At 39.3% G+C, this 16388-nt stretch overlaps 1 protein-coding gene across 1 annotated transcript in view; it reads left to right on the forward strand.

Moving 5' to 3' along the window:
* LOC149217731 (alpha-mannosidase-like) overlaps positions 1-16388 on the forward strand; it is a 468321-nt gene that overhangs the window by 176687 nt on the left and 275246 nt on the right. Inside the window, exons 20-21 of the mRNA XM_089391406.1 lie at positions 15682-15729; positions 16079-16198. Of these exons, the coding sequence (XP_089247532.1) occupies positions 15682-15729; positions 16079-16198 (168 nt within the window). The remainder of the gene's footprint in view (positions 1-15681; positions 15730-16078; positions 16199-16388) is intronic.

Consider the following 16388-nt stretch of genomic DNA (forward strand, 5'->3'; position numbering starts at 1 on the left):
CACTCCCTCTTAGCGAGGAATGTGCTCTAGTAATGCTTCACCATTGGAAACATCACATTGATCCTCCGCACCGGTACCTGTGTTGATGTCTGGCCTGTTGCCTTACATCATATGCACTGCATCGTCCTGCACTGCTGCCCATGACATTGCCACTGCCATTGCTACATTTGTACTGCAGCTCCCTCTCAATCTGCTGCATCGTGTTGCCCATTGCACCGCCACTACTCACTGCTACACTGCATCACCTTATACTTATCCATTTCTGCTACTGAAATGGATTCTTTACCATCCCCATTTTCTCCCTTAAATAAATGAACTTTGTTCTTCCTAGGGCCTTGGTGAGGATGTTCGCCAGCTATTCTCTTGTAGGAGTGTAGATCAACTGTACTGCTCCTCGTTGGACACAATCTCTGACAAAGTGACACCGAATATCAATGTGCTTCGACCGATCATGAAATACTGGATTCTCAGAGAGCTTGATGCAACTCTAATTATCACACATGATCCTAGTTGCATTCATCCTTCTACTAAATAGGTTCACAAGCAATTTTCTAAGCCATATGGCTTTGCACTAAGCTGTGCTAGCGGCCATATTTTCCACTTCATCTGAGCTCAAAGCTACGGATTTCTGTTTCCTACTGCACCAGGAGGTCATCCCCGATCCAATGTTGAAACAGTACCCAGTGGTACTTTTCCAATCTACTAAACTTCTAGCCTAATCTGGATCAGTAAACCCACCTAGTCTGATGTAGTTACCTCTGGTGTACAATAGTCCATACTCGACTGGTCCCTATAAATACTTGAGAACATGTTTGGCTGCTGCCCAATGCGCCCTCTTAGGTTCCACCATGAACTAACTGAGGGTGTTGACAGCGTAACAAATGTCTAGCATGGTTTTGACCAGATACATTAGGGATCCTATGCGTGGCCTGTACAAGGTGGGATCAACATCTTTGTCCTCTGATGCATCAACTTTCTTCTAGTTGGTGATCATTGGAGTAGCCATCGGCCTACAGTCCTACATCCTGAATCTCTTCAGGATTTCTGTAGAATATTTCCCTTGTCCAAGGAAGATTTCACCCTTCTGCTGCTAAACTTCCAACCCCAGAAAATAATGCATTTGTCCCAATTCCTTCATGTCGAATTTTGTGGCTAGATTATTCTTGCAGTGCTCGATGAGCTTGGATTACCCTGTCAGGAAGAGATCATCCACATATAACACTAGGACTAGAGGCTCATTCTCTACAATCAGATAGTAGAGATTGGGATCTGCATCACTCTTGATGAACCCCATCTTCTGCAGGTAACCATCAATTCGACGATACCATGCTCTAGGTGCCTGTTTGAGCCCATACAAGGCTTTCTTGAATTTGGATACAAGAGATTCCTTCTCATGTGTCTCAAAGCCTTCTTGCTATAAAATGTATACTTCCTCTTCTATCACTCCGTTCAAGAATGTCATCTTGACATCCATCTAATGAATCTTCCACCCCACTTGTGCTGCAAGAGATATCACGGTTCTAATAGATGTATACCTGGCTACTGAGGCGAAGGTATCTTCATAGTTTATTCCTTACTTTTGAGCATACACCTTAGCCACAAACCTGGCTTTGTATTTTTCCACACTGCTGTTTGCAGCATATTTGATCTTGTAGATCCATCTTCAACATACCACTGATCGGTCTTGAGGCCTAGGCACTACTTCCCAAACATCATTCACCATTATAGAGTTGTATTCCTCCACCATTGCATCCATCCAAACTTGATGCTGAATGACCTCCTGAAAACTGGAGGGTTCCACAACCTAAGCTACTAAGGCCTGATATCTATCTGACTGTCTTCACTCCCTTTTATTGTTCCTGGGTGCACCAATGAAATCTTTTGCATCCTGTAGAATCTATCGGAGTTCCCAACTCGTTCTTCCTCTGGTAGTAGGTGCATCTGTTATCCCTTCCTCTTCCTGTGATTCCTCTTGTTCTGAAGGAGAATTTTTGGTACTAGCTTCCGCTGGTTGAAGTTGTTTGACCAACGGCTCATCTTTTGATTGCTCCTCGGAAGGCATTTCTCAAGATTTTCTGAAGGCCCTATCCTCCATGAACTTTACATCTCACCGAACTACTACCTTCCTGCTCCTCGAAAGAAAGATTCTATATGCCTTAGCATTCTCGCTATATCCCACAAGATATCCTTTCTCTGCAGTTTGATCTAAATTCTTCCTCTTCTCCTTCGGTATACGGCAATATGCTCAACTCCCAAATATCCTGAAATGACTAACTTCAGGTGTCTTCCCGGTGAAGACCTACTCTGGAGTAATCCTACCCAATGCCCTATGAGGAGTTCTATTCTGGACATAGACTGTCGTGCTGCATGCTTCTGCCCACAGGAATTTTGTCATATCTTGATCATACATCATTTCCCTAGCTGCTTCCATAATAGTCATGTTCTTCCTTTCTGCTACTCCATTCTGCTTCGAATTGTAGGGAGTTGTCCACTCTCTTCTAATGCCCTCCCTAGCTCAAAAAGTGGTGAAGTCCTTGTTGAAATACTCTCCACCATTGTCTAAATGCAACACTTATCTTCTTTCCTATCAGATTCTCCACTAGAGCCTTGAACTCTTTGAATCGACAGAAAACCTCATCCTTGGTTTTCAGAAAATAGATCCAAGTCTTCCTGGAATGGTCATCGATGAAGGTGATGAAGTATTCGACACCACTAAGAGCTTTTGTGGACATTTGTCCACAAATTTCTGAGTGTATCAATCCTAGTAGACTCTTGGCCCCATTGTTACTTCTTGGAAACGTTGCTTTGGCATACTTGCCTAGAGCACACCAGTCTTTCTAGAATGGTCATTGATGAAGGTCACAAAATATTCGGCACCACTAAGAGCTTTTGTGGACATCGGTTCGCAAATGTCTGAGTGTATCAATCCTAGTACACTCTTGGCCCTATTGTTACTTCTTGGAAATGTTGCTTTGACATACTTGCCTAGAGCACACCCTCTGCATACATCATCTCGTTCAGTACTAAGATCTAGAACTCTTGTTACAGTTTTTCTGAGAATTCTAAGAGCCCCATGGTGCAAATGTCCCATCCTTCTATGCCATAGTTCATTCAAATCCTTGTCTCCATTACTACCTATCAATGCCATTGGTGATTCTACCTGCAACCTACACAACCTATTACTTCTGATTCCAATCTAGACCTTCTTTTTCCAACTCAGGTGTTTGACGTATACTTTCTCCTTAATGAATAAAACGTCATAGGCCTTGCTTTGAAGTTGATATACAGAAATTAAGTTTATCCCCAATCTTAGAACATGCAACACATTGGTAGCTCGGAACCGCGCTCTTGTTTCTGTTTGAAAAACTATATTACCTTTCCCTACTGGAGTACACTTTGCCTTATTCCCCATGGTGATCTGAAAATTCATCCTTTCTTCTTGATAGTCTGAAAAACATTCTCGGATTCCTCTCATATGCTAGGAAGCTCCACTATCTATATATCGAACCCCCGAGGAGGCATAGCTTGCTACGCAAGCAACTTCTTCTTCCAATCTAGAAGCCAACATGGAAAAATCGTAATTTCTATCTCTTGTGCATTCTTCTGAAAATCTGCACAAGTCTCCTGGAGTGGATGCCTCTGCAACATGCTCTTGACCCATAATTGATTTTCCCTTTCTGTCAACAAATCTTTGCTCTGATACCATGTGAAAATTTCTAAACAGAAATTATATTACTGTAGTAACTGATTTATTTTACCTACTTATTTCCCAATAATTTATTTATGAAATCCCTTAAGTAAATATTAAAATAAATTCTACTGCAGATATCACACCATTATATAGAAACAAATATATGCACAAGAATCAATCACATCAACACAGTTATTTTTGGACAATTGTCCCTGGAAAAACGCAATATCGGAAAACCGGTGTAGCAGAGGAGGGTTTTAATAATCTTCAGCAACAATCGCTTTTACAAAAAAATTTACATGGACCCTGGGAGAAAACACCTGAGACTTTTCTCCGAGACTTTTTGACACCCTGGAGAGCTTTCTTTCCCTATTGCGTCAGCCCTGTGTCATTCTGCATGGCTCTGTCCCTCTCTATGTCATCCTTGCGTCTCTATGATTTGCGTCTCCCTCTGCGCTGTCTCTCAGAGTCCCTACGCCACTTCTTCTTAGCACCCTGACTCCTGCTAATCACCCCCTCTCCCTACACCTTGCAACTCTCCCTCTGAAATCAATTTCACTCTCTTAGAATCAATTTTTCTTGGGATATTGAGTATCTGTTGGTCTATCTCCAAATGACCCTCAAGTCTTTTCTTATACTTTTCCTGTTGACAAATCAACAACCGAGATTAAGTCTCTAATCAACGGCTAAGATTAAAACAGACTTGATCCTCGTCTCTTAGAAGCTTCTCATCCTTGTCTTTATTAATACCCATTAATATTTTTATTTTTCTAAGTTTAGACTTAGGAACCCATTAAAAATATTAATTATTTTAATAACTCCTCATCTGGATGGAATTTCTCAAAATGATTTCTGGGTCTTGGAGATATCATGTGCCTTAGCCTCTCCACCAATTTTCATGGTTAGAGCGCATCCGATGCTACCAAAAATCAACAATTACCACCAAGGTGACCACTTGATAGAGATGACAGCCATGCCATTGGTTATCAATAACCAGGGATCGATGAGGACGCATATGAGCATAATTTGATGATATCCATGGGGACTCGTGTGCCTCTCACTTATACATTGTTTGCAGGTGAAAAATAGTTGGGTGTTGTCCCTTGATACCTTCATCATGTGCAATAGGACACAAGAGGTTTGATCGAGACAATTAGTTGGTACACAGAGTATCTAGGGGGAGACTTCTCAGTGGTGGTATTTGGTCAGGGCACAAGTTGACGGGTGCAGGCTTAGGGAGGTGACCATGAGTGAGTTGTAGGGTGCATTATTGGCAGGACAACTCGAGGTGTTATGTGGGAACGAGGTAAAGGGGATGGTATTCCTCGTTAGTGGGCAAATGCTTAGGCTCCAGGCAATATCAGGATACATCATCAAGAGTTGGGATAACATATTTCGTTGTGTGGTTTGGTAGGAGCAGAGTCGTTTGTCATATGCGAGACAAATCCTTGATGTTGGGTGCCCATCCATTGGATACATACAAGGGTCAAGGATGAAGCACAAGGGGGGTCCCAACAACCAGCAAAATGTCACAGCAGCAGGCAATGAGGATGGGGAGTCGTGGACCTCTAGTATGGGTATGGGATCCAGGGATCCATTTGATCGGTGGGACACTCCACCACTTAGTGAGTACGATCAAGAAAGCAAGTGATCTAGTTCATTATCAGGTTGACATATGGGGGATCACCTAGGTCTTCATTATATGGCGAGGTAGGTGGTTGTTCAGGATTGGGCCGTCCATGGAGTGACAGGCGCGGGCATTGCTCAAACACCTTGGTAGGCTAGGCATAGCCTCAATCATCACATATATTATGGTTGAGAGTTACAAAAGAGGATGTTTTGGTACGATCATATTAGTTGGTCAGTCATGACCAAAATGTTACAGGGTCGGCGGGACAGTTTCCTTCTGAGACTAGCATGGGACCCAAGCATCACAATATTTGACAGCTCAACGACCTTTAGGGATGAGCTAGATGCTATAGGAGGAGTTCACTCAGATCTTCCATTAGGCTTTAGTGACTCGCTAATGGCATGGGGGACTTCATCAACATGGCAAGTTGGTCAGTAGGGCGATATTAGGAGGAGCTCATGTAGGAGAGACTTCATTCGCATAGGGATTGGGTTGTATCTTTAGGGGCCCACCATTAGAGTGCATGAAATGGACTACTTGGTAGGGAAACTTCATGAGGATTTGGACAGAGTTTTACATTATTGGGATGCTCTACTTATTGGTGGTAGGTAGAGGGATTCTAATGCCTATATCTGGTAGGATAGTGAGTGGAGTAAGGGGTGCTTCACATTGATCAAGTTGGATTTGGATCCTGGTATCAAGGGACTCCATTATAGGACAGTGCATGTTGAAGTTTATAAGTTTATTTAGTTTAGAAACCCTTCAGGCATTTTTTCTGATTTATTCCTACCTACTTGTTATTTTTCTTTAACAAGTTATTTACAAAGTAAATACTGAAAATAAACACCAGTGCATGCTCAACATATTATAGATCAGCAACTAAAAGAAACAAGAACAAACACACCACATGACACCATTATTTTTCGACCAATGTCCCTGGAAAAACTCAATGCGGGAAAATTGGTGTAGTTATCTAAGGGTTTTCTTATTAAGCAATATCAGAGTACAATCTAGGTGTCGAAACTGGCCTACCCAATAGAGAATTTCCTTAGCAGCTATACCTCACAATTTGTAAGAAATCTCCTGGCTGAAACCCCGAAAAATCCTTTCGGCAGCTCCTCAGCACAAAACTGCTATGCAACCCTAGCGTCTGCCCAATCTGGATTGCATCAACCCCTCTTTGTCTGACGCTGGCCCTGTGTCAGCCTTTCTTGGCTTGTGTTAGCTTTCTAGGCCTCTGCGTCAGACACGTTGGCCTCTTTGGTGCTCTGCGTAGCACTTGGCTGCCTTTGCGTGAGCCCTTGTTGGCTCTGCATCACTCTCCTTGGTTGTTGTGTTGCTCTCCCATCACAATCTCTGCCTTCTCTGTTTCTCTGTACTCAATGCCCCTCAACTGCTCTCCCGATCACTAATTCTATCTCTCTTAGCAAACCCCACTCTAGAGAATAGAATGACTGATCACTCTGGTGTATTCTCCAAGTTACCCTCAAGCCTCCTCTTATACTTTTCCTATTAACATATCAACTGTTGAGATTAAGTCCCTAACCAACGACTAAGATTAGATCTGGCTTGATCCATGTATTTTGGACCACTCTAACATAGATTCATACAGTGTTTTTAAAACCGGAACCGGTGACCGGACCGGTCCACCTAATGAACCGGTTTACCGACCGGAACCGGTCTAACCGGGACTGGTTTGGTCTAAACGAACCGGTTTTAGAAAAATACATTAAATAATTATTTTTTAATGAAAAAAACTATTTTTAAGATTTAAAAGCATGATTCCAAGCCAATAGAGACAAAATATGCAAAGATTGCTCATTTATATACCATGTAAAGGTGAATATATCAAAATGGCACCGAGTGCAATACATATCATCGACAAAATACATAAGCAATGAGGCTCTAAACCACTAAGAAGATACTAATATCACAAGTAAATTTCATCTAAGGAAAATGTTAGGTTTAATATATTGCCCTAACCATTTTCCAACATGGTATCAAAGCTATGGTTTGTATCCTTGGTAGCTGGAAATATCACTATTTCATCTGTAGCTTGATCATTTGGAGATCAAGTATAACAAGACTAGCAAGAAGCTTATACAAAAGAAGAGAACCAAACGACAGACAAAAAGTCTGCCCCTAAATTAAAATAGGTCTGCATAGAGGTCCAAATTTTGAGGTGTTTCAGAGACACGAGAATCATAGAGGTTCAAAGTCTGGTGTATTTCAGAGACCCAAGAATCACAAAGATCCAAAGTCCGGAGTATTACAGAAACCCAAGAATCACAGTAACTTCATATAGAAGTCCGAAGATTGTAGGCCTAATAACATTGCAGAGGTACAAAATCTTCCTTGGTTAATAGAGGTCCGAAACTATAATGATACTAAAGAAGGTCTGAAGATTTCAGTGGATTACAAAGGTCTGAATTCCAATGGTATTTCAATTTTCCCGAATTGCAGTGATATTTTAAGAACTTAGAAAATTGTAGTAAGGTTTGAGAGATGAAGTATCTAGAACATGTATCATTCCTATTGATAAAGTCATGAAAATCATAACCCCTAAACCACTAAACCACTAAACAACGGCGTTTTTTGTCATGTTTCGGTGGGCTGTCCATAAACCGGCCGGTTTAGGACGGAACCGGTTCCGTCCTAAACCGGCCGGTTTTGACCGGTTAGGGCCATATTTTGGGCACAGGACAGAGCTGACCGGGTTTATTAGGCCGGTTCGGACCGGCCAGCTATCTAACCGGCCGGTTTGACTGGTAACCGGTTTTTGTGGCCGGTTTTTAAAACTATGGATTCATATTAATACACATTAATATTTTATTTTCCCTAAGTTTAGACTTAGGGGCTCCATTAAAAATATTAATTATTTTAATATCTCCTGATCTGTTTAGAATCTGCCCAAACCGTTTCTGGGTATTGGAGACCTCATGTGCGCCAACCTCTCCACCAAATTTCATGGCTAGGGCACGTCTGATGCTACCCCAAATCAACAGTGCAAAGATCATGGATGATCTAATGGCATATTTGGGACCCTGGTATAGTTTGCAGTGACAGTGGGGATCACAATCAGAGAGGGTGCTTGTTCAGGAATTGTTTGAGGAAAAACAATTTTTGGTGGGGAGGAATGCAATATCCCCAATTTTGATTTTTCATTTGAGGAGATTAATAGAGTTTATTGGGGAGGTGCTAAGCATAGCACAATTTTGTAATTTGGGCATTGGAGACATTTTTGGCATATGGGACTTAGGAGAAATAGAAAATTATGGCTTTACTGGAATGTGGGGGCCACAAGAGAAGGAAATTCAACCCAATGGACCAACTCGCACTATTTAGAAGAGAGAGAGAAAGGAAGGGGTGCGAATTAGTGGAAGGTGGGGACTACCAAGGGAGAGAGGGCCAACAATTATAAATAGAGCTTGGAGGCCTCCATTTGGTACTTCTGATCATTTCACAATTTAACATTAGTTCTCTTGAGCTGCTTAGCCAAGACAACTGTGTTGTTCAGCACAAGGAATTCTCGAGTGGGAATTCCACCCTCATTTCAAAGAACTTTGAGTGTCTTCCTAGTGAGGCAATTGGGGAGCTCAGTTTGGAGTTTCCATTGGGCACATTTACAATCATTTCCTTCAGTTGGAGCAAGTTTTCCTTAGACGCAGGAGAGAAATTTCTGGCTGTTGGGAGGGCCAACAATAAGGGAAATTTAGACCAACCAATTAGCAGAGAATCCTTCCACAAAGAGGGTTGGAGTTTCTTGTCAATTTGCAGGTTTGTTGGTGAGGCGTTTGGGAGAGCTGAGCTGCTCCAATTCTTGGCCTGTGCTGGGGCTCACTAGGCATTGTTGGACAATCACTTGGGCAAGGAGAATTTATGGTGTGGCTATGGAGGTGTTGACCACTACGTGTCAACAACCCATAGCAGCACACCCCCTTTTTCGCAAAAGGGATAGCACTTGACTGATGTGTCTGTGTCGTCCAGCTATCATCATCAGCGTAATTGTCATGTTATAATGTAAACCCATTCTGCATGTATGTGATGTAAATAATCTCAGCAGATTTGTGTCATGTATGTAATTGCCTAGGTAAACCTAGTTTTCTGGTAACGATCTACATTCCGAGAGGTTTTTTGTCTCACTGATCTATTCTCGGATGGTCGGCAGAGTTTTCCTTCAGCCTTACCCCAAATCCAGAATGAATTTTGTCACCAGGATCTTAGGCGAGTCCTAGTGTTATAGATCGAGTCTGTGTAAAAGTGATTTGGGAATAATCCTGACTATTTGGTTAAGTTATTTTTACAAATTACTTAGTTTGCTGGATTATATTTGGGTCGCAGAAATGGGTAGTTTGTGAGAGTCTATTTCAGATGGGTTTTCCCCCTTCCGATGTAAAAGATATGAAAATAATGATGTCAAGTGTCTTGAGGGTTGGAAAAATAATTTATCCCCTCATAGGTTAATCAATTAAATTTTCTGGCCAAAATTAATTAAAATCCTAAGCCAAAAATTTAATTAATTATAGATTTTAGGTAAATTTAAAGTTTCCAAAGGCAAAATTCATGGGTCTTTAAAATTCAAATTTTAAAAGGTTCAGGGACTAAGGTAAATTGATTATTTTGCTAAATTTTAGGCCTTTGGTCCTTGGGGTTAAGTCAAAGTCAAAATTTTGAGGAAATTAATTCAAAATTTTAATTTTTGAATTAATAAAAATGCATCTAATTGAAAAATTCGAAATTTCTTCAATAATTAATATTTCAATGGATGAGATTAAAATAAAATTTGATCCTCATCAACGGTCGAGATTACTTTGACAAGGATCACTCGAACTAGTCGTTGGAAGATTTATCTTTAAATAGGAGGTCAGTTGTCAGTTGAGATCATTCGATCTTTGAGTTGTGTGCCAAGTAAAAGCTCTCTTGTAAATTATTTTTTTAATGAGCAATACAGAAAGACTTTGGGGTTAATTTCTGCTAGTGTTACTCTTCATGGAAATGTTGTAAGATGTGTTATTTTTATACATAGATTTCCTTTTAGCCATTGATGATAGCATTCTGAAGAGTGATTTGAGCACAGGTATCTTGCTAAATCACTAGGGTTTAAATGGTAATTTAAGTTTTTAATATAATAGCAGATATCTCTATTAAATCTGAATTTTATTATCTTTTTCTTGCTCCACGTTAATGGTTGAATTGAGTTATGCAATAAATTCTTGATTTTTAGATCATCGGGCGTTCGGGGAAGTTTTTAGTTAGACCAACCAACTCCCGATTAGTATTTGCTGAATAGCCCAGCTTGATTTGATGTTGGGATTATCATGAGAAATTTTATTGATGATGCATGAAGGGTTTTGGGTGAAGCACGTTTGTTTAAAATCAAAACTTCAAATTTTTTCTGTGCTAAATTGATAAATCTGGCTTTTAAGAGCCTTAGATTATCAGATCTGGGAGCGGAGTTGGACTCACACTCGCCAGATCTGATAGATCTGCTGTCCCTGTGCATAGATCTGTAAATTTATTTCTCTGACTAGGGTTTCTGGGGTTTCATTTTTTTGTATATCTTGGTTCTGGGTGTTTGTGTTTTTAGGAACAGGTTGCAGATCTGAAGGTGAAGTTTGATTTTGAAGCCAGATCTAGGCCTTGGAGGGTAAGATCTGGCCTCAAAACCAGCTTTTGCAGGGGCATTATTTGCAGTCCAAGGGTTTCTTAAAATTTTTTAAATCTGGAAGGGGCTTCGATTATAAATCTGAAATCAAAACATATCAAGTTAATCTGGAAATTTCTGGGTTTTATTGGGCTGTCTTCCTGAGGCTTTTCGAAATCGTTTTTGAAATCGTTTCTGCTGCCTGGGGTTTTCAACAGAAGATTTTTGGATTTGTTTGCTAGCTGGGGTTTATTCCTCTCTTGCTGCGTGTTTTTCTCTTCTCTAGGAGCTTTTCGAAAAAAAAATTACTGCCTGCCAAAACCCACGTGAAATTCTCTCTTTCCGCAGCTTATTCTCATATTGTACGCTGCCCATTTTTGCCATTTGCGTCCATCCCTTAATCCGTTGCCCATGCTAAACCTGTTTGGTGCTCCACCTCTCCACGCAGCCTCCATTTCCCTTCCGTCCTCACGTAGTCCTCCCCTGCAATCCCTTTCCCTCCACACTGATCATTTGCCTACATGTCCATCCCTTCTTCTCTCGATTCTCCCTCCTTGCTGCCTACGTGCATCTCTCCAGCAACCATCTAACCTGCAAAACAAAATAAAAATAAAAATAAAAAACCACGCAGCTCCAATCTTCAGAACCCCTCTTCGCTGTTGTCCAAGCTTGCTAACCCCTCCTTGTTGCTAGCCCGCGCTTCTACCTTGACCTGCTTACCGTCAACCTCTATTCCCTAGCCCGCTGTGTCCACTTCTCTACTCCGTCCAGCCCATCATTCCAACGAGTAGACTCCCTTCTCTCTCGCAGTAGCTGTCGAAATCACTCACAGCTCCCTTCGAGTTCCTCTCCATACACTACCGCTGGACTTGCAAACCATACTTTTCATTTTTTTTATTATCTTTTGTTTATGTTGGTAGGGTTAGATAAGGTGTCTTAGGTTTTTATGTATGTTCGGTTTTCGATTTTTTTTCAGTTTTGATTTATTTTTTAATATAGTTTTGATTTTTTTTTTTTTGTCTATTTCTTTTTTGGGTTTAGAACATAAATAAACAAATAAAAGATTTTGATTTCGATTTTCATTATTTTTTTTGTTTGGTTAAGTTAGGTTTGACATTTTGTTTTATGAATTTGATTTTGTAGGGAATCATTTTAATTTTGTTAATCTAAAAGCAAATAAAAAAAGGGGAGGTTAGGTTTTGGTTTTATTTTATTTATTTTTCTTTTCTTTTTTTAACTTTGTTTTTCGTTTTTTGTTTTTTTTTTAAATTAAAAAAAAAATCATTAAAAATCGTAAAAAATTTGAACTTCTAATCAAAATCTAAAAAAGCATAAAAAAGTTTATTTTATGTGGCTAGGAAATAAATCAAAATTAATTTTCACACTTAAAGATTTTAAAATTTTTTACGTGGCCTCTGGTCCATTAAAAAATTTAAAAATTATTAAATCCTTTTTTCGATTTATTTTGGTCACATTTAGTCTTGCTTAGCGCATCGAAAAGTTTTCCTAAAGACTAATCAAATTTATCAAGGGTAAAATCTAAAGGAGAGTTTTGTGGTATCAGCATTTCTTTTTCTCCATAGTTAAATGTGCTTAAATTTTTTATATCCTAAGTTTAACTATAGGAAGGTGGTTAATTTCCTAGATTTGGATCACTAAGCATAATCATTTAAATTCTAGGATCTAAATTGATTAGCATTTAAATTTCGTGGTTGTTCAAAGTATTTGGATCTCTAAAAATTTAATTGCTAAGACATTGTGCATCTGTTGAATATCTTGCATCTATATATCGTCATTGCTTAGATTATTTAATGCTCATTACATGCTAGACGTTTTGCAAATGTTTTCAAGTGATTGTTAAAGAATCTTGTTGTGGAACTATAATAGATTGCATACCTTTGTTTCATAAGCTGAATATTTGTGAAAATTTATTGACATTGATACCGAATTGCAAAGTTTTTTTTGTTCTCTTTGAGCTAAATTGTATCATGAAGATTTGAAATAAGCTGGTGTTTTAATTATAATATCTTGAAGAGTTTATTTTCTAAGTCTTCATCTAATAAAGTGAGCATCTCATTTGGGTAATTGAGGGCTTTAGCAACACAAGTGTTTCCCCATCCTCGAGTCTAACTTCATCTCATCTTCCGGTGCATTTGCATATAAGTTAGTTTTGCATAAATAAAATTTACTTCCAAGCATAAGCTTGGTCAATAGACAGATAGATCTCCATTCGTCTTTTCTTGAGAACCCTATTTTAATAATACTTAAAACGGTGACCTTGCAGTCGTCAGAGCCACAACTCTCTGTAGTGCCGGAGGCACCGGGTATGTTAGAAGTTCAGGAGAGGTATCATTAATCACACCTTAGTGTGCTTCTCCTGACCTTCTCTCTGCCAATTACTACGAAATCAGGCTCAACACAGAAAGGATTGAAGGATTCACAATCTAAGTAGGCATTTAACTAAAATCAACCAAGATTCTTGCATCTCACATTAGTTTTAGGATCTGCATTTCATATAAGATAGTCATTCACCTAAGCAGCAGTCGTTAATCGACTACTTGGTCTTCATTTCCCTAGCAAGATCGTTGACTCTATAAGGCATTGGTATTAACCATTTAAAATCTAATCAAATTCTAAGTCTTGCTAAATCTTAATCAAGTACTTGATTGCCTCGCTGTGTATCCCAAACTGGTTGGTTCCCAACTAATTCTTCATCATTCCAATTTTTCCATAGGATCTACTCCCCTTAGCTTGCTGTAGGGAGATAGCTTAAACGGAGAAATTGGGGATCAAAGTAACAACGCTCGATCTGAGCGTTGTTGCGGTGCCTAGACACTCTGTGCAACAACAGGAGGATTACAGGAAAATTTGGGAGGAAGTAACGCGGTGGGAAGGTGATTTTCTAGGAGAGATTTGGAGCAATTTGTAGCAGATTTCATCTATAGCCAGTTTGCTAGCTAGTTAGAGGTCCACACAGAAATTGGGATCACTGGGGCATGTTGGTGATCCGGATTTAAATAGGAACGCAACAAATTACAGAGATAACCATATACACAAAGATGCAGCGGAAATAATACTTCATTTCATTAATAGAAAATACTGAAATATGCTTACAACCAAAAATGGAAATAAACCAGCTAGGGCGATGGTAGCTTATCTCTGAGAAGAGATGTGACGGCTACATGCCTCTCAACTGTGTTACAATGAGGCTCGAAGGCCTATTTATTGTTGAGAAACAATGGAAAACCCTTAACATTCCAAAACCTAACCCTAGGAGATGAAACGCCAAACTGTGGGCCCCGTTTGGGGGTAAATTGGTACATCAACTTCCCGGGGTCATAACTTTGGCATATGATCTCCGTTTGACGCATACAATAGCTCGTTAGAAAGATCTATCCGAGTACTATCATTGTTGGAATGGGCAACATCGGTCCAATACCATGAACCCATGTTGCCCTCGGATTCCCCAAAAAACGTCGTTTAGGGCCTCAAAACGGCTCCGGAAGTTCAGGACCCGAAAAACTGCTAAAAATAGTAAGTTGTGCTACAATTAAGGAAACTGAAAATGCTGAGAAAGACAATGGTGGGGGTCCAGGTGGACTTGGCAGGTGGCCACCAATATCCACCTGGATCAGTTGGACTCATCCCAAACCCTTTTTGGGTTTTAGTGGGTTGTATGAAAGGAAACTAGGATTAATTTTGCATAATTTTCTGAGCACTCCTGAGGGCAGAATTCCTAGTACCACTCAGCAGTCAGCAACATAAATTGTTGGAAGAGGACACAGTTTATTCTAGGACCATTTCCAGCACTTGGGTCTGTGATATTTTTTTGGGTTATTCTAGGTTCCTTGTGAGGAAGCTCCAGTTAATTTTTTGGAATTTTCTGAGCAGTTTAGAGGCCTGAAATACCAATTCCTTTCCAGTCAACAGTAGCAAAATTTACTGGGCCAGCACAAAGACTTGGGAGAGCAGTTCCCAACACTTGGGCAACTCCATTTCCACCTGGGACTTGACTAGCTTACTCTAGCAAACCCAAGTTCCTCTTCATTTTTATGTACCTTGCTTTCTTAGTTAATAAAATGGCTCAGCTCTTGATACATTTTTTGGTGCAATTTGTCAATATGCTGATGTGTTAGTTTTATGGATACATATTTATGTGTTATTTGCTATTATCACTTAATATTTCCCACTAGGAATATTACAGATGACATCCATGGACTGTGTTATTCCACTGAGATGCTATTTTAGGTGATAACATGTCTCATATACATCACTCAAAATAATAGATATGAATTTTATTACGATAAAATATAAATAAATATTCTTAAAATCCCACATGCTAGCCAGAAAATATATATATTCAGAAAAACCGGTTGGTGTGCTCATAAACATTGGACTGTCAACATATTGAATGTAACAAGTTGTAAAGGGTCTATTTTATTAGTCTAATGGAAAGTATTTCTTTGTTACCCATCAATCCATCTTTTGTATTTTTGATAGGATATGGCTGCCAGTGAATTTCACATATTTGCAATTTTGTAATTCCTTGTGGCATAGTTGTAACTCCAGAACGGGAGTGACAGTTCAACTATGTAATGCATGAGCTGATATTTTCTTCTTAAGCTTCACGTACTTGGTTTGATGCTGTACACAGATTTAGAGTAATTGTTTATTCAGGCATATATGTTCATGTCTATTTGTCAATTCAACATGCAGGTAACCAGACTTTACAAGGATAAGGAACATGCCGAAGTGGAGTTCACTGTAAGAGCAATTCTCACTACTTTTTGGTTGATATATATAGATATGATATCCATGTCAATGTTTGAAAATTTATAGTCTGTTTTTATTCTATCCCAGTCATAACATTTTGTTTATTATGCATACCACATTATTTTACGGTTAGATAGTATTTGCACAACTTAGACTATTAGAGGAAGACCCCACAAACAAACCATATTAAGAGATGTAGGGTGCTTATCTTGTTAATTCAGAAGTTTGTATCATTGTTTGACTGATTAGAGTAACTCATTTCAAATAATGGATGAGTGCATTTTTACTTTTGGACATATTTTTCATTGCTAACATACATTATATTTAAATGTGCCTGAAGGTTGGTCCCATCCCAGTCGACGATGGTGTTGGAAAGGAAGTGATAACTCAAATGACAACAAATATGACTACCAAAAAAGTGTTTTACACAGATTCTAATGCAAGAGATTTTATAAAGCGGGTAGTGTTAATGTCTCTAAACATCTCACAGTGCATCTCTGAGTTGCTGCATATATTTGTTATTTGAAATAGAAAATTCCAAACTGAAAAATATAGAAGTTAATAAGCCTTCTGTTAATTGCATGCTATAGAAAATCAGCATTTCTTTCCAACGAAACATTCTGTGACATTAGAAAGCAATGTCATTATCT

Source organism: Pinus tabuliformis, chromosome 1_1 (assembly GCF_031772625.1).
Source record: "Pinus tabuliformis cultivar Carrire ecotype Pingquan chromosome 1_1, CPIR1, whole genome shotgun sequence".
Taxonomy (NCBI): Eukaryota; Viridiplantae; Streptophyta; class Pinopsida; order Pinales; family Pinaceae; genus Pinus; species Pinus tabuliformis.